The 26350-nt window shown below is 36.2% G+C and overlaps 1 protein-coding gene across 1 annotated transcript; it reads right to left on the reverse strand.

Annotated features, from left to right (window-relative positions):
- Positions 1–15210: 15210 nt before the first annotated feature.
- On the reverse strand, positions 15211–25359 carry LOC137465238 (uncharacterized). Its single transcript, XM_068177158.1, has 5 exons — positions 25170–25359; positions 20594–20788; positions 18476–18580; positions 17546–17667; positions 15211–15573 (listed from the first exon to the last, which is right to left on the reverse strand). The coding sequence occupies exons 1-5, from the start codon at positions 25261–25263 to the stop codon at positions 15472–15474; spliced, it is 618 nt and encodes a 205-aa protein (XP_068033259.1). The 5' UTR covers positions 25264–25359; the 3' UTR covers positions 15211–15471.
- Between the last annotated feature and the right edge of the window lie 991 nt (positions 25360–26350).

Genomic DNA, 26350 nt, shown 5'->3' on the forward strand with positions numbered 1-26350 from the left:
TGAAATGCAGAAACAGAAATGAAAGAGAAATTCATTTTTGGAAATGAAATAGAGTCAACAGTAGGAACTTGGTAAATAAGGAGAAGTCAAAGATCTCAGATGCTGAAATAATGAGATCAAGACAAAGAAGGTAGGGGTGGGAACAGAGGTTTCCAATGCACTCAAATTGCATTCATTGCACAGGTGAGAGTTGGGAGGATTAACCTCTGGTATTGACCTTGAGCATGCCAAAAAAATTACCACAAGCAGAAGCATAGAGTCTTTTCTCAGTAAGTAGTAGCCACACCTGCATTAAACCACAGAGATAGCTAAGGCTACCCTGTCATCTAGGTGCTCGGGGAATGAGGTCATGCTCCCATCTGAGCCCATGGCCACACTCTGCCACCAGCAGAGAGGGAGCAGGCACAGGCAAGCCTGATTTCTGCCCCAGATGTGGCTGGGATGCAACTGGCTGCTCTATTTGTTAATGTGAGCCCAACACTGGAGACACTGAAGATACGCCCAGAGCCAGCATCATCAGGACCAATACTGCACATGGGCACAAAGTGAGGTAAAAATTGCCACTCATTTTAGGATTATATTTGTAATAAAGAAAATATTATTCGTGAAGCCTTTGGACAGGCTAATCTGCCTGATAATTTTTAATTATGCACCTGTGTCCACAGCTGTCATTTTGAGAGTAGATAAAGAAATAGTAGTGCATGTATAAAGCACTGTATGACACTACTGAGAAATGTAGCCTGTAAAAAATTCTTATAACTATGACTTGAATTTGATGGGAGGCAATAGATCTAGCTGTGCTGAATGAAATCAGAAGGCTATTCTTTCTCATTTATTAGCAACCTGGGGTTTCAGTATTTATTTCATATAACCGAGTAATAATTCAACAATTTATTTTTTTTTTCCCTAAAAAAGCATTTGCTAATTTATTCAGCTTAGAGCATCCCACATGAAGCACAGGTCCTGGAGGGCTAAGGAGAACACCTGAACACAGCCTAAATCGGTGCACTTGCAAGAATTTCCTTAGTGGGAATGTCCTGGGTGCTTGCAGCCTCAAGTCCCATATACCTCAGATTGAAGTGAAGCCTACTACTTATGATACTTAGGATGTCATGAGAAAGATTTTTGGATGAAAATATATCCCTTTTAAAAACATTTTTGAAATAATTTCAGTGACCTTTCTAAGGTTCTAAGTATAGGTGATATAAACCCCAGAACTAATATAAGAATTCCAGATACAAACAGTAATAGAAAGACATTTTTTGAGCTGTTCTGTATTAATAAAGTAATTGTAAGCTTTTAATTGGTATTCATGAGAATGTCAGAGTATTTTAGAACAGGGAGTTTTAGCTTACATTTTACTACTGAATTTTTTGTGGGTTTTTTTGTGTGTGTTTTTTTTTTTTTTTTTTGTGCTGGTTTGTTTTTTGTTTGTTTGTTTTGTTCTTTTCTTTTGTTTCTTTTTTCCTGTGCATACAGGACATTCAAATCAAATTTCAATAATAAATTCATGTGATCATATTTTACTCAAGAAAAATTCATTATTTTATGAACAAGATGAAAAGAATTCTATTTGATTTTTTTTTTTTTTTGCGGGACAAAAGAATAGATGTGCTAATTAGAGCTATACAGAAGTTTTCTTAAAGACTACTTGACTTTTACAGCTAAGATTATTCCCTGATAAGGGAAAATAATTTTTAAATGAAGTTTCTGGATAATGTGATTTTTAAAATTTTTTTTATTGTTGTTGTTGTACTCTTCTGTAATTTAACTACATTACTTTTTAATCTTTTGTTTGTTTGTTTCCCTACACCAGAGGAATAGTGAAGTAAAATCATCAGGGACAGTGTCAAATGCTTTGCATAAATCCAGGTAGATGATGTCAGTTGCTCTGCCCCTGTCCAGGGCTGTATCCCCATCACAGAAGATCACCACATTTGTCAGGCATGATTTCCCCTTTGTAAAGCCATCTTGGCTGTTACCAAGCACCTCTTCATTTTTCGTGTGCTTTAGCATAGTTTCCAGGAGAATCTGCTCCATAATCTTTCCTGGCACTAAGGTGAGACTGACCAGTCATGGATCTTCTGCTTTATCTCTTTTATAAATGGGAGTTATATTTTGCTTTTTTCAGTCATTGAGGACTTCACATGCCTGCCACAATTTTTCAAAATTGATGGAAAATGACTTAGCAGCTATGACAGCTCCCTCAGGACCCTTGGATGAATCTCATCCGATCCTCCCACGAACTTGCACATATTCAGGTTCTTTAGGTGGTCTTTAGCCTGATCCTTTCCCATAGTGGGCTTGGAGTCTTCATTCTCCCAGTTCCTGATTTTGAGTTGGTTCCCAACTTGAGTAGTGTGGCTGGAGCACTTCCTGTTGTAGACTGAGATATAGAACTCATTGAGAACCTCAGCCTTCTCTTTGTCTATGGCAGTCAGGTCTCCTGTTTCCTGCTGCAGAGGGCCTGCATTATCCCTAGACTTTCTCTTGCTTGCAACACACCTATAGAAACCCTCTCTTTTATCCTCAATATCCTTGGCCAGGTTCTATTCTAATTGGGCTTTGGCTTCCTTAACCTTGTCCCCGGCTTCCTTAACCTTGTCCCCAGCTTCCTTTGCAATTCCCCTGTATTCCTCCCAGGTCACCTGTCCTTCTTTCTACTTCCTGAAAGCCTCTTTTTTGCTCTGAATTTGCTCAGCAACTCCTTTGCCATCCATAAAGGCTTCCTGACATTTTTGCCATATTTCCTCCTTGTTGGGGTCCATTGCTCCTGGACTATGATTCTAAAACAAAATGACACTGTTTTATTTTTCTTATTTTTATCACTTATTGTATATTGATTAAATTAATTGTATTTAAAGTATGTAATGACTGATATTTAAAATTATGTTTTATGGATAATTTTAATCAAAATCTAGTTCCCAGCCTTAATGTTGACATTACAGGTAAGTAAAGGCCAATAGCCTAATAGAGAAATCATTCATTTTCTCTTTGTCACATAATTAAAAACAGATATAAAAGCTAGCAACTTGCACATGACACCATGAAATTGTTTCAGAAAACTTGCATAGACATGAGATTAGGTGAGGGAAGGAGCTAAATTATAAACCTTGGAGTCAGGCATTCAAAAAAGGTTAGAGAAAGAATAAGAATTGTGCCAAAATTTCTTCATAGATTAAATATTTTCACATGAGGACTCTAAACAGCTAACAAAGCTAAACAATAAAGTTAATAAAATATTTATCTTTTGGATATTTTATTTTACACTTCTATACAAAAAACATTCAATTACTTTGCATTATACAGTTTGATAGCTGAACCACACCTCAAAAATCTCCTTTCACTTAAAACAGTGTTCTGGCTTACTACATGACTTCCATTTTTCAAAGCTGATTTAAAACTGCCCTTAACTGTCTCATTACCAAAAAATCAAACATTGTCTATGTGTACATCCTACATATAGATTTTATATAGCTTGTATATATATTTAGGTTTTTTTTTTCTCTCTGTGGTGGACTGGAACTGGTTCAGTCCTATTTAAACCTTGGACTTATCAATCAGTGTTGCTGCATTTTGGAGTGGTAAGTTCACAGAGAAGCACTCAAGATCACCCTCTCTATCCACTCTAGCTGTTTTTTTCTACAGCATCTTCACCATAATGCATCTACATTTCAGTGACATCTCCATCCTTGTTTCTTTTCTCTTGCATGCCCTTCAGATAGTCTCACAGTGCACTCTAAGATTCAAATGCAAAATGCCCTGAGAATGGTAATGGCACTCAGAAACAGACATCATGTTCCCAGTACTACAGTTCCCAGAAAGACAGTTCCCACAAGAACAGTGGTAAGTACACAAAAATTTGTTTGCACAAAACCACTGTCATAGGGGTGTTTCATCTGTACAGAGTGTTCTTTCTGGATAGGTAATTCAAATCTAGAAGATGCACCTTATGAACAGACATGCAGTTAAAAAAATAAATAAATAAAGCTTGTGGAAGTTACTATTTGAATAATAGATCAGTGCTGGAATATAAAATTTTTTCAACTTATGATATGGGTCATGATGCAGCTGAGTAGCTCAAATAAACCACTCAGCTCCAGGTACACATGCTTAACAGACAACAAAAAAATCACAAACCAACTCTAAAAGCACACATTTTTTATTTAAATTTACAGTGTGCATTTAATTCCAGGAACTTAGCATTATCATCTTCAACAACTACTTGTTAGAGACAAGTTGTTATCTTCATCAACAACAACCCTCATCTTCACATTGATTTGCCCCTTGTTACTACTACATTTTTGAAGTTTATATTTTTAAAGTTTTCTTCCTATCTATGATTTTTGAATATCATCTTTTATTTAAACAACAACAACAACAACAAAGAAAAAAAAAGAAAAAAAGAGAGAGAGAGTGTGAAAAGTTAAAACACATACCATGGTATAAAAGCCAACACTTTAAAACAATTGCTAAATAATTTAAAGTGGGACAAAGCAAAGTTAATTTTGGAGGCTTGTGCTTCACAGATGAAAGTTAGCCTTAGGGGCCACCTCTCTGCAGATATTGCTTGTGGGGACATGTTAAATGCCCCACTTTAGAAAGCAAAAGCTTATACACTCCACCCACTTGCAACAGAAGTGCAAGGTGCACTTGCAACCTGTTTGATTCAAAAACTTCTTTGCTCAGTCACAGACTCTTTCGGGTCATTGCTAAGCTGTTTTTTTCTTTCTTTCGTTTAGAAGATTTCTTAAAAACATTTATTTAAAAGCATAACATTTTCAAAACATTTAAATGCCTGCATACGTTTTCTGATATTTAGTGAATCACATGTATTGAATGCTTCCAATTTTTTGTCCACTCAAAACATATTGCAGAAAGTGCTTTTGTGCTTCAAGCTTTGTCTCCAGTGCTTCTCTCTAAAATTGGGAGCTTGTTTCAGTGTTGGTATCTCTCTGAGATTACCTTCATTACCTGGTAAACCTAAAAACTCAAAACAAAACCAAACACAAAATGAAAAAAAAAACAATGATAAAATTAAAAATTAGCAAAAATATAATTTACAGTTTTTATTCTATATTTACCAATGAAGAATTTCTCTACATTAACTTGACATAATGATTGTTATCTTAGTGTCTGTGTAGGGGAAGTAATTATTTAATATAATTTTGAGTGTATTCACTTTGAGATTCAACAATCCAAATACCATAAATGGATTACTGCACTCTGGCTTTTGATACATTTTAATATATATAGTTGGATCAATTTCAGCAGAGAATCACAGAATGAGCCAGACTGAAGGCACCACAATGGGTCATCTCATCCAATCGCCCTGCTCAAACAGGGTCATCCCAGAGCACCTGGCACAGGATTGTGTCCAGATGGTTCCTGAATATCTCCAGTGAGGAAGACTCCATAGCCGCCCTGGGCAATCTGTTCCAGTCTCCTGCACAGTAAAGAATTCTTCCTCATGGTCAGGTGGAACTTCCTGTGCATCAGTTTCTGCCTGTTGCCCCTTGTCCTATTGCTCAGCACCACCAAGAAGAGCCTGGCTCCATCCTCTTGGCATCCTCCCTGCAGATACTTTCACTGATAAGATCCCTCTCAGTTCTCTCTTCTCGAGGCTGAACAAGGCCAACTCCCTCAGCCTTTCCTCAGAAGAGAGATGTTCCAGTCCCTTAACCATTTTTGTACCCCTCCCCTGGACCCATTCCCAGTTGTGCTCCATGTCCCTGTTGTGCTGAGGAGCCCAGGACTGGACACAGCACTCCAGATGAACCTCACCAGGGCTGAACAGAGGGGCCGGATCACCTCCCTTGAGCTGCTGGCAGTGCTCTTCCTGATGCACCCCAGGATACCATTGACCTTCTTGGCCACACAGACACACTGCTGGCTCATGGACAACTTGTCCACCAGGATCCCCAAGTCCTTTTCCGCAGAGCTGCTCGCCAGCAGGTCTCCCAGTCTGTGCTGGTGCCTGGGGTTGTTCCTTTCCAGGTGTAGCACCCTGCACCTGCCTTTGCAGAACTTCAGACAGTTCTTCTTTGCTCATCTCTTCAGTCTGTGGATGTCCTTCTGAAGCACAGTACAGCAGTGGTACCAGGCTCTGCTCCTAGCTCAGAGTCATCAGCAGATTTTCTGAGGAGGCATCTGTCCCTTCATTGAATCCATTTATAAATAAGTTAAACAATACCAGGCCCAGTATAAATAAGTTAAACAATACCCAGACCCACTGGTTATGACCCTCTGGGATCTGCCATTCAGCCAGTTCTCTGTTCACCTCACTGCCTACTAACCCAGTCCACACTCCCTGAGTTTGCCTATGAGGATGTTGTAAGAAACAGTGTGGAAAACCTTGCAGAAATTGAGTTAGACAGCATCCACTGCTCATTCATTCAGGTAGTTTTTTCATCACAGATAGCTATCAGGTTGGTCAAGCATGATTTACATTTAGAGAATCCATTCTGACTGCTCTTGATCACTTCTTCTTCCACATGGATAGAGATGCCTCCAGAATGAGGAGCTTCACTGCTGTCCTGGGGTGATTTTATGATGCTTGTATCCCCATTTGTCTGTTTAGTCCAGAAATAAGACAGCAAAACACCTTTAAGACTGGTTCCGAGAGTGAAGGCAGGAGAGAAGAAGTGTGCAATTTGTTTTCAGAAACTGCACTCGCTCGTCCACATTCTGCTCCTGGACTGTGCTGTCTGCAGCATGGACAGATAGTGGGACAGAGCTCTCCTTTGCTTTTAGTTAGTTTTAGCTAGCTGGGGCAGAGAAATTCTCTGGACTGTGGTTTTTCTTTTTCTTGGAATTGTTGAAACCTGCTCTGGACTGAACACCCAGAGGAGCAGCGGCAGCTCACACCTGTGGCCCAGAGGGCCAGGCCTGGGCCATAGGATTTGCAGCGCTGGAGGGACTGATAAGGGGCTGAGTGAACTAAGTTGCAGCCCACGAAGGAGAGTTTCTGAGTTTGTCATCTCTTCAGCATGGCAAAAGGTTTTATTGTTTAATCTTCAATTTTTGTGATGGTGAATTGTTTGCCTGTTAAATAAACAGATTTTTTCCCACTTTTCTCCAAGGAAATATTTTCCTGAACCAGTTGGGGGAGGGGCCACTTGAATCTGTATGTGTACAGATCCAGATCCATCTTAAAGACATGTACAAGAGGAACCCCTTTGGAGGTTTTCTACCAAATTTGCCCTAAAGCAAGACAATTGCCTTTCCAGGAATTGAGGTAATAGTGCTCTGTGCACTCCTTCTTGCCCTTTTTGAAAACTGGGGTGACATTTGCTTTCTTCCAGTCTTCAGGCACCTCTCCCTAGCTCCATGACCTTTCAAAGATGATAGTGAGCAGCCTTGCTATGATTTATGCCAGGTCTCTAAGCACTCATGGGTTCATCCTACCAGGACCCATGGACCATTTGCCCAGTGTGAGAAAACTCAATTCAAACAGTTACTTTCTTCACTTATTAACTCTGATGTAAATTCACATGAGGCAATTTTGTAACCTACTAATAAACAAGGAATTCATGTATCCCAAATCATTAGAGATATGAAACCAGAGCTACTGGAACACGTCCAGAGAGAAGCAACAAAGCTGGTGGAGGGCCTGCATCACAAATCTTAAGAGGATTTACTATGGCAACTGTGGGTTTTTAGCCTGGAGAAACGGAGGCTCAGGGGGGACCTTATTGCTCTCTGCAACTACGTGCAAGGAAGTTGGAGTGTGATGGAGCAGTACCTCTTCTCCCAGGAAACAAACACCAGGACCATAGGAAATGGCCACAAGTTGAGACAGGGGTGGTCTAGATTGGATATTGGGGAAAATGTCTTCATTTAGAGGGTTGCCAAGCATTGGTACAGTTTGTACAGGGAAGTGGTTGAGTCATCATAGCTGGAGGTATTTAAAAAGCTATGTAGACGTGGCACTTAGGGACATGGTTTAGTAGTCACCTTGACAGTGCTGGGTTAATGTTGGACTCATTAACCATCATAAGGACCCCCTCAACATAAGGGTCTTTTTCAGCCTAAAGAGTTATATGATTCTAATATATTTTACTTGTAATAGATATCAAGGGCCACCAAGATGCATAAAGACTTGTACATGAACAACATAATAGATATACAGGTGCAAAATACAACATGGGAATCTTTTCATACACAGAAAACTGTAACCCTGTAATTCACTAGTTAGCAAAACTACATCATTCTTGGATGTAAATGTGCTTAGATGTCACAGAAAAAGTGCAAATCTCAAATCCATTCAGAATAGTGAGGAAAATGAGCACAGTATTAATAACTTCTTTAGAAACATGTGAGGTGATATTGTAAGGTATTACCTTGATTTCCATTTTAAACTTCTGCATGAGTTCCTTGGAATGGTGACTCTACCTCCTCAGAGCATATTGCAGGGTCTTCTGGAGAGTTCCCATAATTACAGAGTAACACAGGATCAATATATAACTCAGTAAATCTTCTCAATTAGAAATAATAATTTTTTTCAAATAGAAGAACACATCCGCCTTCCTTTCCATAAATCATCAAGACCAGACTTTGTGTTGCAGAATCATAGAAAAAGCAAATCAAATATTTGAAAAAGATTTTCTGCTAGTCCCACTAGAAGAGCATAGTGTGTTAAATTCATGCAATAGATATTTTTAAGTTTTCGTGGAAAGGGGTTACTGCCTTGTGAATTCCACATTTGTTATTTCATTCATTCAGTGAATGTCTGCCAAATCTGGGGAGATTCTGGGTGTATCTATCTAGAACATGCATTGAGATATTTAGACATAATATAAAAAGATATCTATTTCCAAAATGATAAAAATGCACGGCGGAGTATAAATTCAGAAGTCCTGTGTTTACAAGCCATGACCCACTATTATTATTACAAGTCATGACCCACTATTACTGTTCATATAGTAGCTCAATAAAATGCACAAAATGGAAGATGTGGCATGGAAACCCTTAAGGCATGGCATGATGTTTTATGTATTCAAAAGTTACATAAGATGGGTGAGGATAGTTCAATTTCTGTGATTTGACAATAAGATTTCTCACCTGACAAGGCTACATACATACAGGCCCTTTTAATCCATTTGGGGATTTCTCCTGTCTGTATGCAATCAAACACAATCTTTTCTGTTTCAATATATTCTAAATCAGATTTTGCTTTCCCAATGTTTCTGAAAAGCTTCGTTGGGAGGTGTGTCCTGTATTAAAAAAAAATATATATATATAAAAGGAAAAAATAAAAAAAAGAAAGAAAAAAAATTAAAAAAAACCTTAAAAGTTATTTGTAAGGAAGTGAATTTGTAAAGAAGTGAATTTGTAAAGAAGCTAATTTGTAAGGAACTTCCTGTAGAAAAAGTAGGAAGAGAAGACATTGATGTTATAGCAAAGTGTTGTCAAATAAGCTTATTTCAGCATATTTTATAATACAATGGAAAAAACTTGCACAAGCCAGTTAAGTTGAAATGTTTTTCTGCTTTTTATGCAAGGTATTTATAAGTTATTGATTTCTTTCACAATATAGATGGAGATGCTGCTTTAATATTTTTGCCCTATAAACAGACTATATGAAATGCTGTTATGAAAACTATAACAGCATTCTTCAAAATATATTTTTCTCTCTTTAATGGGATCTGAAAAGAGGTCATTATTTTTCTATGTTATTTCTATATTTGTTTTATTAACTATTCAATATACCTCGTGTCATCCATAAGTTCATTTCCACAAAATATTTCATAGGAAAGAATGTCAGCCTGAGCATTATTAAAAGCTTCTTCTAGATCAGGTCTTTCATCCTTGTTCTTCCTGATAAGCTGATGGATGCATTGCTGTGCCCCAGGGATATCACAATAGATGGTGTGAACCTAACATGGATAAAAAGTTGCAGTTCATGCAGTTCACATAACTGAAAGACTGAAAAACATGTTTTTTCCATGGTACCATTCTCATGCTTCATTAACTTATCTTTAAAAAAAATGCCAACTAATGAGTATTCAAGTTGGTCTTTAATTAGGTGTGTTATTCTGAAAATCTTGCCAGTAAATTAATGTATATAAAATAACATTTTGCCATTTTACGACTATAACATTAATAAACTAAAGTGCACTCTTTTTATTGAATGAACTTTTTAGAAAGCCGAATCAATAAACTTTCATCTTTGCAGAAACTGTATTCTTACCATCTTGATAAGAGATTTCAAGAATATTAGCACTGTCACTTGAGGTTTCATTGCCTTGTTAAATCTTCTCTCACTTTCTAAGAGCTCAGTGACTTCCCTCTCTCGTTTCTGTAAAGATTCTTGTATCTCTTGCAGGATGGTGTGTACTTGCCAAAGATACCGCTGTTCCACTGACCGGTCAGTCTTCTGTTCTTCATTAGCTGTCTGCAGGCAACAAAGATAACTCTTATACACTAAGCCAAGATCTAAATTTTGATTGCTTTCATACAAAACTACCAAGATTTTAATGAGAGAGGTGGAGCAGAAATGGAGAAAAGCAAGGGAAATATTGAATAAGATAATTTCTTTGGTTCCAACGTTCAGAATATAGTCTTTATAAGTCAAAGAGGTGGATACTTAAAAGCATTTTGAAGCAAAGTGTCTACTATCAAGTATATAATGACAGCCAGAGCACACTATCGGTGAATCCTGAACCAGTGAGTTTGTTTCATTATTGTGATGTTTTAATCATTCATCATAAACGTATCATTCTCAAGCCATGTACATATTTGCACACCTTAATTATTATCAGTTAGGCCCATGGTTGATTTCAGCTTTTGCTAGAATCAGCCTGATTGACTTTGAAATACCTACTGCAATCCCATAAACCACCAGTCAAATTTCCATTTTTGTGCTCACTTGGTCTGTTTTTAATACTAAAACCTCTGACACATCTGAATTTTCTTCTTCTGCCTTTTCAAACTTTTGTTGAAGAATTTTTATCTGGAAATTCATGAGGTCTTGCAATCTTTCCACACGTAAACTGATGTTGTGTAGTTCCTGTAAAGCTGAATTGAAAACAATAGAAAACCAGGTAAGAATAACTTCAGCATTTCTAATCTGCAGCATTTCTAATACTGTCTCTGTGAAATTTTCTCCTTTTAGAAATCAAGAATTTATCATCAACCAATAATTTTTAATAATGAATATTTAATTTTCATCAATAATTAATTTTAATTTGTTTAAACTCAAAGAATTGTAAGCATTCATGCTTTGTTTTGCTACAAGTGTTGAAATAAACCTACTGAGAAATTATGCTGTCTGTAAAAAGCAAGGTGTGCTAAGGAGTTTGGAGTCATTAAGAGAGTATTTGTAGCTTCAACATTCTTTTATTATTCCACCTGTGCACACAGTATTGAAAAGGAAATACTTATATTGCTTCAGCAGGTATGCAGCTTAGTGTAAAAAAAAAAAAACCAAACAAACAAAAACAAACAATTAAACAAAAAAGGAACAGATCAAAAAACTCTGCATCTGAAACACTCACTCAGTGTGTGCTGTGTATAAAGGTAATCTAGCTTTTTGCACAAATTTTCTAGAATCCAGACCTGCAAGACAAGAAAAGAAGAATAGCAGGAAATCAATACTCTACAAATTTTCATTAAATTTCCTTGGGGAGAATAATCTATAATAAGGAAATAATGTTGTTGCTACTTATGTATACAACCAAGACAAATGGGCTATTGAGCAGTAATTAGATGTCACTGGACAAGAAAATACAGAAATAAATCAGAGACTGCTCAGGCACCAGTGTTTTCACAAGATCCTCAGTCAAGAGGTTCTATGTTTATACTTTCTTAAGCATTTGTTCACACTACTGAAATGATAAGAGTGACTAAATGATTGATTCTCCTGAAATAGTTGAATAAGAAAAGCTTTTGGAAGCACTCCTACGGCAACCCTGCAGAAAAGGTTGTGCGTGCCAAATGTTAACAGCATTATCTGCCTAACAGAAAATATTCCTTCTTCCCACAAGCCTTAGAACATAGTATCCTCATCACTTTTAACTCTTCATGACAATACTTTTCCTCGATATATAATAATTAGGTCAAAAGAATTGCAAACCCCAGGGGTGTTTTTTTGCAATTTTTCAATAAGGCATAGGATATTACAGAGGTGGGCGCGGCTCAATATGTTTGAAAAGTGAAAACGCTTTTTAAATACGGGTGACATGCAGAATTTAAACGGAAGGTGGTGCTAGGACACTTGAAAAGAGAAACTAATAAACCTGCCAGAGATCTTCGCCCAGAAATCATACAGAACTCTGCATTCAGTTTCACGAATTAAAAAAACAAAAAAAAACAAAAACAAAAACAACAACAAAAAAAAAAAAAAAAAAAAAAAAACAAAACAAAACAAAAAACAAACAAAAAAAAAAACCACAAAAAAATCTGCTTCACAGACCCCGCCCCCAGACCCCATGACTCCCCAGCACAAGTTTGGGTAAGATCTTCCTGAATTCGTGTCTTGGAGAGCTGCAAGGAAAACTGCCTGTAAAAAAGCAGTGTTGCAAAATTAAAGGAAGAATTGCACATATTGAACAGAGCAGAACCCTGTGCAAAAAATGACAACTATCAGGCCATGTTTACTAATGCTATCTATTAAAAACTCCACTTTTTTTTTTTTTTTTTTTTCTTTTTACACCTATGCTCTGTTAATAAATTAAAGTGTCATTACTACAAATAAATTTGGAAAGCCTCAGGAACTGTAAGAAGTTTTTCCTGGGAACCACCAAATAAGGCAGTACTGCTGCTGTGTCAGCCAGCTGAAATGCAATATTGCAGTAACATAGACTATGACATGCTTTTTTTGATTTTTTTTTTTTTGCTAAACAAGGAAGTAGCAGTGTGCTATACTGTAATTTAAAAATTCTTCAAAAAATGACATAAAATGTGGAATGCAAGAGAAATGACCACGTAATAATTTTTAGTGGAAAGAAAAATACAGTAAGACAAAACAGCATATGCTATCTTCGTTGCTGTTTAAGGATGAAAACTTACATTTTTCTCTGACAAAATGAAGGCAAGTGCTTAGTAGTTCAATCTTCACCGATTTAGATGTACATATCTAAAAGTATACAGGCAGGCAAACAGCACACACTGGAAACAATAGCAAGAACACCATTTGACTCCAAAAAGAAAACACAAACTGTTTCTCTACCTTTTCTTTTCTCCAGTTCTCTGTTCTTTGTTTCATTTGGTAAAGAATATCTTCTTTCTCTTGGATCAGTTGTCTGTTTTTTTCTCTCATGTTCTGAAGGCAGTAAAATAAGGCAAAAGGGATGAGAATTGCAACACTATTTTTCAGAAAGGCATCCAGTTTGAGTTTTTTTGTTCTATACCTTGAAAAGTCAAAATATTTGGACCAGGCTGCTAAGGCCGGTGGATTTAAAAAGAAATTAAAATTCCTCATTTAGCAATGAACATCTGTGGCCAGAGGCAGTCTGTTTCTAAACACCTTTTCTAAATGCTTGAGAACTCTGAACCTTTTCCTCAGAAGCAGAACAGAATGAGTAACAGGATAAACCTTAATATCTATTCATCACCAGATAAGCAGTACATATCCTATATATTCTAGGAATATCCTTCACACATTATTTACATGAAAGCAAAGCTATTTCCAAGTGCATAGCACATCTAGACCAAGCTGAAACTGAAAACTGGTTTGGAAGTATACTGTGCAAAGCTTTATTCATCTCCAGAAGGAGAAAACCACAGCTTATTTTAAAATAAAATTTTATAATTTTACAAACTGCATGTCTTCATTTAACTGTCTGTGCATAAGAAGAGAGCATTAATTATAAGGCCTGTTCCTGCAACCTCTGTAATACTTGCTGTGCTTATCCCCATGTAAAACAGAAATAGTTGTTTACCTTAACTGTATCTTGCCAGTGTATGTTGCTCTTGTTCATCAGCTCTTGGTAAGCTTCTAACTGGGATTTCAGACACCTCATTTTCTCACTGTAATGTTTCTTTATAGTAGTTATAGTCTCCTCCTTTATAACAAAATATTATTGAGAAAATAAATAGTGAATGAGAACAGAAAGTCAGGCACAATAAAAGAAAAAAATTTCCATATCAGGTTCTCTTTATTCTTTTTATTCAATGTTTTTTATTGTCGGCAAACATTTACTATTGATCATGGGAAGTTTGTACTGTCATTCATTGCAGACTTCAAGCAAAACTTACTGCTAAAATAACATATATTTTATGTATTTTTCTGCAGAAATAAAAACCAAAGCCTTTCTCAGAGCAGATCAGAATGAATTCACCCAAGCACAGTAAAGCAATTTTAAAGAAATTAAACTCAGCTCAGACAGGAAAAGTTTGGAAGTAGCATTAAAAAAAATTCACACAGCAACCAAAATGAGAGTGATTCTGTAAAGATCATGACATAGTGTGTGCATCACTGCCCAGGAGGCTGTTGTGTCTTGCTATGCATCTGTGTTCTTCCCTGTTCTCTTTCTCTTCCCTTAGTGATCTGTAGTCAGTTGAAAGTGGAAGATGTGACTATGCTAGGGTTACATCCTACCAAAGTTCAGAAATGGATTTACACTGGTATACAATGCTTGTGCAGATGTGACAACGTGAGAACGAGATGAAATCGTGTTCTACACCAATGGGTAACTAGCCTTTGTACACTACATATAGGAAATTCTCTAGATTTTACTTGACGGTCAGAAGAGTTTGTTCACTTCCCCTTGGTGGCTTCAGAGGAATTTCTGAATCTCCTCTGAGTGCCCAGAGTAAACTTTAATTGTGTGGAAAGCATTGTTCTTCATAGGAACTGAATGTCTGTCTTGCTGTGCATCAGAAAAGGAGTGATCAGTGATGTGACAAATAAACACAAACATGAAGCTGTAACAGCAAGAAAAGATTCCAGAACAGAGCAGCAAAACATGATGTAGGTAATTCCATCTTTTTGGGAGAATTATTGACTAACGGAACGCAGAAATGCTCCCACTAAGGAAAGAGAGGTATTGTGGAGTTTTGGTCACAGGAATCGCCTCTGGATTCTCATTGTCACCTTGAAGCAGTTTACAGATGAAGAGATTCTGCTATGCTATAAACTACACTGAATAAATCTTGCAAAGCTAAAGCCAAGCAAAGTAAAAAGTAGACAAAAATACACTCAGAAAAAAAAAGGCATAAAGCCCTTAATAATGCTGTCATTCTTGAGAGGCACAGCCTACAGAAATGCAAATGCTGAAACCATGGTGTCAGTCATTACATGAAGGTGTTATTAAGAGAAAATTTTAGTAACAAATAAATTTTAGAAAAATCTTTGCCATTGTGCCAGACAAAAAGTAAAACCAGAATTCACAAAGTTGTAAATAAAATACACTTCAATATACACTGGCATTATTTACAGACATGAAGAATGGTACAGGAATGGATATTTAATTGTGAATTAAGTAGATTTTTTTCTCTCTGTATCACTTTGATTAATGGTCAAGAGTTCTAATGCTCCAGTATAATTACCTGCTTTTCTTTCCTTATATCATCTAGTTTTCTGATTATTTTCATGTGTCTGTTTTTCATTTGCTGCATGTCTTTTACAATCTGTAGAGGAAGAAGGAAATTATAAACTCAGAGCAGAAGGAAGAAGGAAATTATAAACTCTGAGCACTACCAACTCCAGTTGTAATGGACCAAAAATAAGTACTCAGTAGAACTACAGACCAAAACTTTGAGGCTTCAATAATAGAAAATATGTTATGCTATTAAATAAAAGTCTGTGAATAACTTGAAATGGAATTTCTCTTTTCTTCCTAACATTGCACCTCCACTTTTTCCTTTTTAATGTTGTGATCGAAATAGAAAATGGAAGACATAGTCATTATAAGAATTGTAAAGTTCTTGAAAAAAGAAGAATAGCATTATGAGGCCTATAACTGGGGAAAAAAGGCAATTAGTAGGGAAGATTGCATTTCTTCATGTAAGGGTTAGAAAAATAAAGTGGTTAAAGAATACACTCTATTTTATGTTGCACTTCATTAAAATAATTTGAAATCCTACAAAATTAATGTAACTTTAAGGTACACTGGCAGTTTTAATGAGTAATAGAGATGTGTACATCAAGGACAGAAAAATTAAGCATTTTCCTGTTTGAAAGTGAATAATTTAAGCTTTGAATTCCTCAATTAATCTCTTTAATTAATTTTGTTTTTAATTTAAATAGTCACTAAAGGAAAATTCCACCAGTTCTTGTCCTAGCTTCTGCTGTCCATCTTTTTTTTTGACATAGCTGTCTGGTAGGTGCAATGTCAAATTGCACTGGCACATGAATGAGATTAACAGATACTGCTCAGTCAATTACTGCAGTAATAAATATGATCATATGAAAATGAAAAAAATCTAGAACTTTTCTAGAGATTTCTTTGATTTCAGTTCTTCATTTAAACTTCCCGTGGTGCAGATTCTGCTGACAGTGAACAGCTCAGCCAAATCAAAACAAAAAGAAAAAAAATTTCAGATTATTTATTGTGGCTGATGCATTATTTGAAAATAGTTGTGGTTGTTAGCATTGATTTAGGCTGACTGATTAAATCCTTATTAATATTTACAAGCAGTTGACTTGGGAGTGAGGGATCTCTACCACCTGACACTGTAAAAGTAACCAAGCAGCAATGCAGTCTTGAAATATTTACCCCTCATCCACAAAAACTACTGTGGAAGTAGAGAAATTTTAAAGAGACACAATCAAAAGTTTAAGACACCAGAAAAGTCTGTTTGCGAAGATTGAAAAGTTCCAGATGGGCTCCAGATCTCATCACCCACAAAAGTCTGAGTCATTTTAGTAATTTGCCCCAGGTATTTAACTTGTGCCTTACAGCTAGCTCAGCAGTTTGTATGTAGCCTGTACAAAAGAAATCACCACTGAACATTTTTGATTCATATTAAAAGACCAAGAATACAAGACCATATCTAGTGGAATAAATAAAGCAAGGAAACCAGTAAACCAGGATATATGTATATTTGTTTTTATTTTATATATAGATGAATATGTGCATATGATGTTCCAAAAATTAAATAAGTCGAGATACAAAATTGGAAGTTATTCTAGTTTCTGGCACCAGAAATATTGTAATAGGATAAAACCCTCACACTTCCAGTCACATACCACTTCCAGCAATGAAGAATAATGATGAGAAATATATATAAGGCAAGGATTTCCTCCAAACACAGTTACAAGGGAGCTTTTATCTTTAGACACCAACATGGGAAAGGCATTTAAGCAACTTACAATCTGATCTAAATTAAGATGGCACTTTGATATTAATTTTCACATTTTTATACCAATATTCAACATTTAACCGCAGGCTTCTAAATGTGAATCAAAAAACCAACCTACTGGGCAAAAGGATTGTGTGAATTGAGTTTATACAATGACAGTGATTATGACAATTCATCTAGTTTTTCCTAAAGAAAGAGATGCTTGCATGTACTGTCAATTTTTAAAATATTGTAAATTATTCAGTCATTGGGAACTTTCTTTGAGGGAAGGGCATGTTTGTTTTAGGTTTTTTTTTACCTTGATGATATGCAGTGTAGCTAAGCTGTATGGAATGTATGGCACTTCTTTGGTTGTACATTCCTCCAACTCAGTTGCTTTGTGATTAGCAGCAGAACAAACTCCAGATGTGGTAAACTGATCTAGTGTAAAACAAAATTTACCTTACCAACTAAAAAGCACTGCAACTTCACATGAACATATTACATTTTAAATTTTTTATTAGAGACATTAACTACCTTTTTTTAAAATTTTCTTTTAATTTTTTTTTCCTTCTAATAACAAAATAGGCCCCTGGGAGGAGAAATACAGCAACTCAGACTTGTCAGCTTTTATCTCTGGACACCATCATACAAACTTATGTTTGACAATTACTTGTTCCTGAATACTCTGATATTCACTACTTAAATATATTTATGTCATTAAAACTAAAAATTAAAAATCAAGTTTAAAAACCCATGCAGAAATATGTTGCCTCTTAATAAAACTAGCTTTTACCACAACTAAGAGGACACTTTACATCCTGGGAAGCTACCTTTTACAAGTTATTTGATAGACATATTTTTTATCAGAGTATGATAAAAAATTAATTTTTTTTCTAATCTTCCTTTTTGTTAAATAAGAACACAAAATTACATTTTTCCCCCCAGTCACATTGTTCTGGCTTAATATAGAGCTGACTTCCTATTGGAAAATTAATTTAAGTAGCACAACCCTGTATCATTATTAACTAACAGGAGTATAAATGAATAAAAAAAAAAATTGATGTAATTACCTAGAATAGTGACTTGTGTATATGTAAGCTAAAGAATTTTATTTGAAAATCCAAGTAACACAGCTAAATTCAATCAGAGCTCACATACAAGAGAAAAAAAAGAATAAACCTCTTCATTTTCTTTAAGGTATTATCTGTTCCAGAAAGCAAGAATAATACTTGCTATATAAATATACCTTTTTCTTGAGTTCTGTCTTCACTCCATCCAATCAAGGAATTCAGAAATGACCACTTGTTTGTATTCATTCCAAGCTGGTGCAACCATGAGTTTCCCTCTCCATCTGTTAACACAATTCAAGTGCTAAAATATTGTGAAAACCATTGACATTCTTGCTCTGTTTCTCTTTGTCTAAAATGTGTTTTAAGTAATTAAAAGGGGTACAAAAATGCGAGAGACTGGGAAGTAATTGAGAAAACCAGAAGCATAAGAAGGATATGTGAGGATTTGTGTGAGACTTGAATGATTCCACTTGATCCTGAAGATAGAGATATTGAATGCATAGAGATATTGAATGCAAAGGCTATATTCTGGACTTCTGTAGGAATGTTTTCAAAATTTTATTTTGCAAAATTATAAAACAAACTGGATTTTTTCCAGTATCTTGGAAAATGTGCGTGTGTGTGTGCTAAGAGGTGGGGCTGTATCACATTGTTACATGAGGTGTGTCTGACTCAGGTATACTTATGAGAGCTCTGGATGCATTCTACATTCCTGCTGAGACAAAACCAAGGCACAATACCTTCAAGTGCTCTGATGTGAAAGAGAAAACAGTGTCTGAAAGAAGTCCTCTGACTCTTTGAATTGGTCAAAACAATTATCAGAAATTGAGAAATTTTTTGCACTGGGGAAATAGAAATGTATATCTTTCCTGAGTTCCTAACACAGTTATCATTTAGATACATACTGCAATGATTTTATACTAACAAATACCTGTTTCTGCATGTTGCTTTTACTAGCTGAATTGTAAGTGGATGCACCGTTCTAAAGTACAGTCTGTTCAACTACTAGGTGGATCATCAGATCCTGTTCAGGTACAGCCATAAAGTCTTGTTTTTCAAGACCCAATTTTGGTGATTTATAAAATACATAAAATACATGTTGAAAAGAGTACCCTTGGCTCAAGCTATTATTTTTTCTGAATTCAGTCTTTTCATTGCTATACATTACAGATATAAAAATATCAGCTTTTGTTCTGTGAGTAATGTCATTGAAGGACACAAAATCTGCATAGAACAGCTATTTTTAAAAATACTTGCTGTCTTGCATCTACATCCTTTTGGTTCATATTTTGTTTTCTTCCTGCCATCCTGGAGACTCTTACCAGCCCTTCACTTCACATAATCCTACTTTAGGGAATATTAGCCACTTATGCATCAATGCTTTCAGGCCAAGAGCATAGGGTCTATATTTTCCTTAGTATAAAGGTAAATCAGGCATCCAGATTTAATTTATAAATTAAAAAATACATTACTATATCATGTATTGATGCAACTGCAAAGTTTGATTCAATCTAGACAGACCATTGGGAGGAAAAATATTTGAAACTCCAACTGGTTAATTAATGAATGCTAAAATCAGTCTATACGTCTTCTGTTTAACATAGCATTTCACAAAGCATGTGACTCTCAAAGCTACTGAACATTCCTTTGCACACCACTCGTGTGAGTTAACTCACACAGAACTCTGTGGTGTGGCAGAGATGAGACATCTGTAACAGTTCTTTGCATTTCTTCCCAACGCCTCCAGTCAGACTGCTCTCAACGGGCACTCTGGTTACAACAGCTCCTTGCAGTTTAATTTGTTTAGAATGCAAGGCTCCTCAAACCAGAGGTCTCTCCTTTCTCAGATTACAGCTACAATGAAAGCATCCAGCAGAGTCTAGGCAGCCACATCACTATTTCTGAATAAATACAACTGTACTTTTTGACAGTTTTCAGAGAGATTACACACTCTGTTTTAGAAGTTACAGGTGTAGACCATATAAAAATCTAGTCCTGTTCTGATGGCTTTAGTTTTAACAGGCACAAAGCCTCTATGCATCTGTTGTACATGAGGAGCTTGAAGATCATGTCCAAAAGCTATGAACGGAATCATGACAGGAACTCTTCCACTTAGTCCATACTGACTTTTATCCATATTCAAGGTATATCAGCACTGACAACAGTGTGGACTATAGTGTTTATGCAGTCCTGCTTCTGTGACCCTACAATACATATACTACCACTACCTTTTGTGGAAAGCAGTGAAGTGAAATCTCATTCCAAACATCTGAGGCACTACTACAAGTACTTACCCTCCTCAGGTGTGTCTTCCACCATGCTTTCAATGACACAGGAAGGATGTTCCTGTACATCCTCTGGGTAATCAATAACACTGCCTGGTAGAACAGTGGAGTGCGTGGTGGTCTGTAGTTTAGTTTCAGGATCAATTCGGACTGAATCTCTGGGGACTTGCCAACTTGAAAGGTTATCACTTTGCACCCATGCTTCTGAAAAACAAGCAACATAATTGTTTCTAATAAAATGCCAGGACAAGGCATTAAAGAGTCTTAAAAAGAGTCTTAAAACCAAAATTGTGAAATAAGACCGGATCTGTAATATCACACACCAAAATGGATTTATGATCAAAATACTCCAAACTGTCAGTAGTTTAATTAAACCTGGGTGACTTTCTTAGAAACTGGTCAGAGCAAACCTTTAGTTCTGGGTCTTTCTTTTTGTCTTTTTTTGAAATCAAGCATGATTTGGTGATTTAATCTTGGTTTGACTTTGAGATTTAGCTGAATTAGTAAAGCATGTCAAGATCCATGAAATAAAGTAGTCAGAATAAATCTATTTTATTCTATGCTGAATAAAACCCATCAAGTCTCATGCAGCTTCCATCCAAAAACACATCTCAAACACACTCCTCAATGCACAACTCTTGGCCAACTTTTGTCTCTGGATATCTCTAGCATATTTGGTCTCTTTTTATGATCAATTTCTATTTCCACAGAAAAATGTTTTCTTGATGAATTTTAAAGAAATTAAAGATATTTACAACCAAAAAGACCTTTTTTTATTTTTAAATACCTTGCCAACCTCATAAGTTCTATATAGAAACATGTTGCTTTTCTAGCTCTTCAAGGCTTATACAACAGCCAGGAATAAATTTCAGAATACTGGATTCTGAATGTGAAACACAAATGACAGGCTTTTTGGGAAGCAATTAGAGCACATGCACAGGAATGAAACTGTAGGTGACTGTAAGTTCAGCAACATGTCATTACAGTAATTTCAACTATCTGGCTAGGGGACTTGCCACTGCCCCTCAGCATCACACAAGAAGTGCTAAAGCCTGTAAAACTTGGCTTGTGCCCACTGAAAAGACCTGAAAATTACACTTAAAAGTGGTCAAAAGGAATTATAATGATAACAAAGTTATTATTGAAATGACCACGGACCAGTTGAAGTTCTACACAGCTAATGAAGCTGACAGAATATTTTCATATGAGGGATTGAGAAATGCAGCTCAGAAATGCAGTATAACAAAGATCAGTCTGGTTTAACTAATCCTTCCCTCCCATCATCACCACAGTTTGATTTTTTTAAAATGTTTTCTTCATCAATTTAGTAAGTAGTACTACCCAAAGAAGCAGCACAAGAATATGTTGCTAGATTGATACCAGTTTCTGCTGTGGTTTGAGCCTGTTTAGCAGCTCAGGTCCATGCAGCTGCTTCCTCACTCCCCCACAGTGATGGGTGAGTTAATCAGAAGGATAAAAATCATGGGTTGAGGTAAATAGAGTTTAATAGGTAAAGCAAAGATCTACATGCAAGCAAAACATAATAAGGAATTAATTCACTAGTTTCCATTGGCACGTTAATGTTTAGTCATCTACAGGAAGGCAGGGATCCATCACATACAATTGCTACTTAAAAGACAAATTCTGTAACTCAAAAAATCCTTTATTTTTCTTTTAATGCTAAACTTTTATTGCAGCACACAGTATTGTATGGCATGGGATATCCCTTTGGATGGTGTTGTGGTTTAGGAATTGTAATCCCCAGTTCAGTGCCTGCACCAAGACTCTCCTAAACCACACACCACTCATAATGTAAAACAAAGGCTTGTTTAATAACTTTGTGTAGAGAGGCTTTCTGAGAGCAAGTTTCTTTCTTACTTCTTGTTACAGCACTTTCTATTGATGCACAGACTTTCTGCTATTCAACATTACCTATAGGGCAAATGCATGCACTAGGCTTTCTTACAATAACATCAGCAGATTGAACAGAGCCTGTCCCACCCAGTGAGCTCTGATGAAAAACAAAGAACAGCAGTGTGAGAGAGGACTGGTGGGAGTGGTGGGAGTGTCCTTAAAGTGTGGTTCATTAGAACAGCCAGAGTGAAAAAGACAATTGCTTCTGGACTTGGGCAGAGAGATATAAAGAGCGTTTCCTACTTCATCATGTGGAAAATGGAGAGTAACTGTTCTCCCAATGTCCTGACAAGCAAGACCATATTGTTTCCCCTTGTGGCTAACAAAAAGGGGAAATTGTCATTTTTATCCCTGTTGCGATCACTCAGAGAAGCAGGAATGTAGCAACAGCAGTTGCCACTGAAGTCCACTCCTTCCTCATTAGTACTGCATCACATTGGTATCAACTGGTATGAAGATTCGTACCAGGATATCTTTTATAACTCCATCTCATCCCCTGAAAGTGATTTAGCAATGAACTTGGAGAGTGTATTACAAGTAAAGGCTTGTTTACATTGTTACAAGCTACAACTCAGTTTTTTTCCAGATGGAAATGTATTATGCAAACATTTTCTTTTTACTCTGTCTGGTCAAACCACATTTTTATCTCTAACATTCTCAGGTTACTCTGCCTTAAGTAACAACCTTGCCCAGTTATATTGCCCAACAGAGCTGACAATCAAACATGTTTGTTATTCTTCACTTCTGGTGTGAAAGTTAAACAATCAGGACATATATGTATGTATATATTGTATATTAGCAAGAAGAAGAGAGTATATGGCAGCTATCACCTGATAGATAGATTGCCAATTTGAAGCAGAACACCCATGTCAAGAGTTAAAATTCCAGCTTGCTACTACAGACAGCAAAGCTTTTCTTGCTGTATTTTGTTGAGCTTTCATTTTGAAAATAAAAATAAAGGCATGCATTTTGTACTGTAAGTCACAGAGATGCTGGACAAAATGCAAGAATGTAGATTTAATTTTCCTTGCATAAAGATATCTGTGTGTCTATTGATAGACACAGTTGCTCCTTCATGTTGGTTAGACCTGAGATTCCATGGTATTACCAGTCTGCTCATTCATTAGTCAGCTACCTGAGACTACACACAGACCACAGTGCCCCACTAATGTTGCTATTAATCTCTAAATCAGACATGGCACTTCAATATCAATCTTTACTATTGCATTTAAATTTTAAACACAATGCTTAAGAACTATGTTTAACATCTGAGGAAAACTACTTCTACAAATATGTGTGGGAAGGCCTAAGAGCAGACTGTTCCTTCGTGATTTATGTGATTTACTGATAGAATCTGCAGGTTGCATAGAACAAGCTGTAAATCTTCCTCATGCTTCCCTATACTGCTTTTCAGCACCCTGCCTCCTAAGGTGGGGCAAGACAAACCACCTTGAGTTTTTCAACGCCTCAAATATGGCCACATTGGGGTTTGTATCAGAAAAAAAAAGAACAGTTGCGATAGTTTTTGTAGGAGGTAATCTGCATGACAAAAAATATTTTAAGAGTACAAGATATCACGGTTAGGATACATGTTATCTCTGTGGAAAATCTAGGAGGAAACCCACAACTTTTGGCAATTTTTTTTTGTGACCTCATCATCTCTTCTTTGAGGCAGAATCCTCTGGGAAAATTTATTTGCCTTGCAGGTTAATTTTTTTTCAGCAACCAGGAATTAAAATTTCAGGATAGAAATAAGCAACAGGGATGTAAGGATTTGAGGAAAGGTCTAAGTTTGCAAAAAAACCCAAAAAAACCCAAAAGAGTCCTAAATAAAATAATGGTAAAAAAGAAATTAGGATCTATTTAACCCTTTTTTAGTCACTTATGGTGAAAATGGTTTATGTTTAAAACCCAAGTGAAACTCCCTTTCCTTAAGTTCATAGCTTCCTGTCCTACCACCAAATAGAAAATTTGTTAAGGCTTCTGAACTCAGTCTTCAGAGAAATAACTGAAGATTCTTACATTATTAAACCATTCCACTTTTCAGACTTTCACCAGAAGCCACATTCATCAGCACTTTGAGGATCCCCCTGTACAATCTCTCTTGCTCATCTTCTAAAATTGCATTTTCTGAAATGACATGAGTATCATGCCTGAAATACTCAATAACGTGCTGAACTGTGAAAAGTCAGGTCTGTTTTTCTAAAAACTCACGAACTATTTGTAAAACCTGCAGCGACTTTACTTGGAAGACCTTACTTTATCACACTTTTCTAAATGTTTATGAAGACACATACACAACTTTCCAAATTATCCCTATCATTCAAAAACATATTTTCTAGGTTAGCAAGACAGCTTTTGAAAAATAATTAGCTGTGTTTAAAACTATTGTCATTGATTTGTGCTTATCTTTCTGCTACATAAAGGACTTAGCTCTTTTAGTACCTATTTCATATGCGTGAGTTCTTTTCTTTCCCTGAAAAACAGATGGTTGTCCTCTTCACACTTTGCACTCAATTTATTTGATAAAATAGTGGTCTGGCTCCACCCTTCTACTCTCAAGCTGTGGTCATAATGTAACATACACCAACGCTTCTCGTTTTTACTAAATACAAAGTAAGTCCCAAGTTTCTCCTTTTTACTAAATACAAAGTAAATCCTTAATAATTACCTTCATCCATGGTTATCCGTCTGTTTCTCAGTGTTTCCAGAGAGATGAGAATTAACTTCTGATATTTTCTGAAAACCTTCCACACTGTGTACATAAATATTTAACCTGCAAAAAATGCAAGTGCCTCACTAGGCAACAAGATACCTGCAGAAAGTAAAATAGACACGAATCAGGTTTCTTCTCACTGACTCCAGTGTCAGGCAATGTCTGTTTTGCCAGCAAACTAAAACTTACTAGATGAAACTCAAAGCTGTAGGAAACTTAACTATAAGTGAAAAAATACAGGTTTGTTCTATATATCTGAAAGCACAAATATCCACAAGATGAGAAGGGTTTCATCAGAAAAATGTATAAATCTCCACACTTGTTTCAGCTGCAAGAATGTGAAACATGATTCTCTTGCTACACTTACAGGAGTAGTTAAATTGATAGAGTTCCAAGGGGTATTTTATACAATTTCAGCTCTAATTTCATATTAACTATATGATTAAATTGTCCAGATGAAGCTGTTATTAGAATAACAGATTAGAACAAAGCTTTCCCTGCTTTTTACAATTTTTTCAAGGAAGTGTATTTCCATTTTCCTTCTCTGCTAATTAAAGGTAATGCAAGCCCACATATTTATCATTTCCTATGCCATTATGCTGTGATTGGCCTCAGCTGAGACAGGCAGGTTATTTTTGAACTGTAAGTCAAATATGCTGTTCTCTTGGAATAACTCCAGGCACAAAACTTCTCCTATATTCCTAGATTTATATGAGCAAAACAATAGCAGAAACATGGAGAAGCAAGTACTATTTAGCAATTGCAAAAAAACAAAAAACAAAAAACAAAAAACAAAACCAAAAAAACAAAACAAAAAAAAAACCCAAAAAAACCCAAACCAAACCAAAACCAACAGAATGAAATCTGCAGGCAGATGTGATCCGGCCTAGGCAGATGAGACCAATGGCTCAGGATTTCTACCTCACTGCTATTGTTGTGCACCCCACCCTTATGACAAAAAGGACTAAACCCAAGAACTTGCCTTTATATTATAATACAAAAGGAAGGCTTTTGGTATCACTAACTCAATAAGCAGTTTCGCTGTGAGTTTACAGGAAGCAGCTTCATTGTGAACCTTTGTACAAATAGTCCACAGCTAATTTAATTTTTATGACTCTTTGCTCTGCTATGCTAAT

The sequence above is a fragment of the Anomalospiza imberbis genome, chromosome Z (assembly GCF_031753505.1).
Source record: "Anomalospiza imberbis isolate Cuckoo-Finch-1a 21T00152 chromosome Z, ASM3175350v1, whole genome shotgun sequence".
NCBI classification, from domain to species: domain Eukaryota; kingdom Metazoa; phylum Chordata; class Aves; order Passeriformes; family Viduidae; genus Anomalospiza; species Anomalospiza imberbis.

Coding starts and splice junctions, on each gene's coding strand:
- LOC137465238 (XM_068177158.1), bottom strand. CDS start 25,263: ATGTACACAGTGTGGAAGGTTTTCAGAAAATATCAGAAGTTAATTCTC. Junction 18,581..20,593: donor GGAAGACACACCTGAGGAGG/GTAAGTACTTGT, acceptor TTGTGTTAACAG/ATGGAGAGGGAAACTCATGG. Junction 15,574..17,545: donor CTACACTGCATATCATCAAG/GTAAAAAAAAAC, acceptor CTTCCTCTACAG/ATTGTAAAAGACATGCAGCA.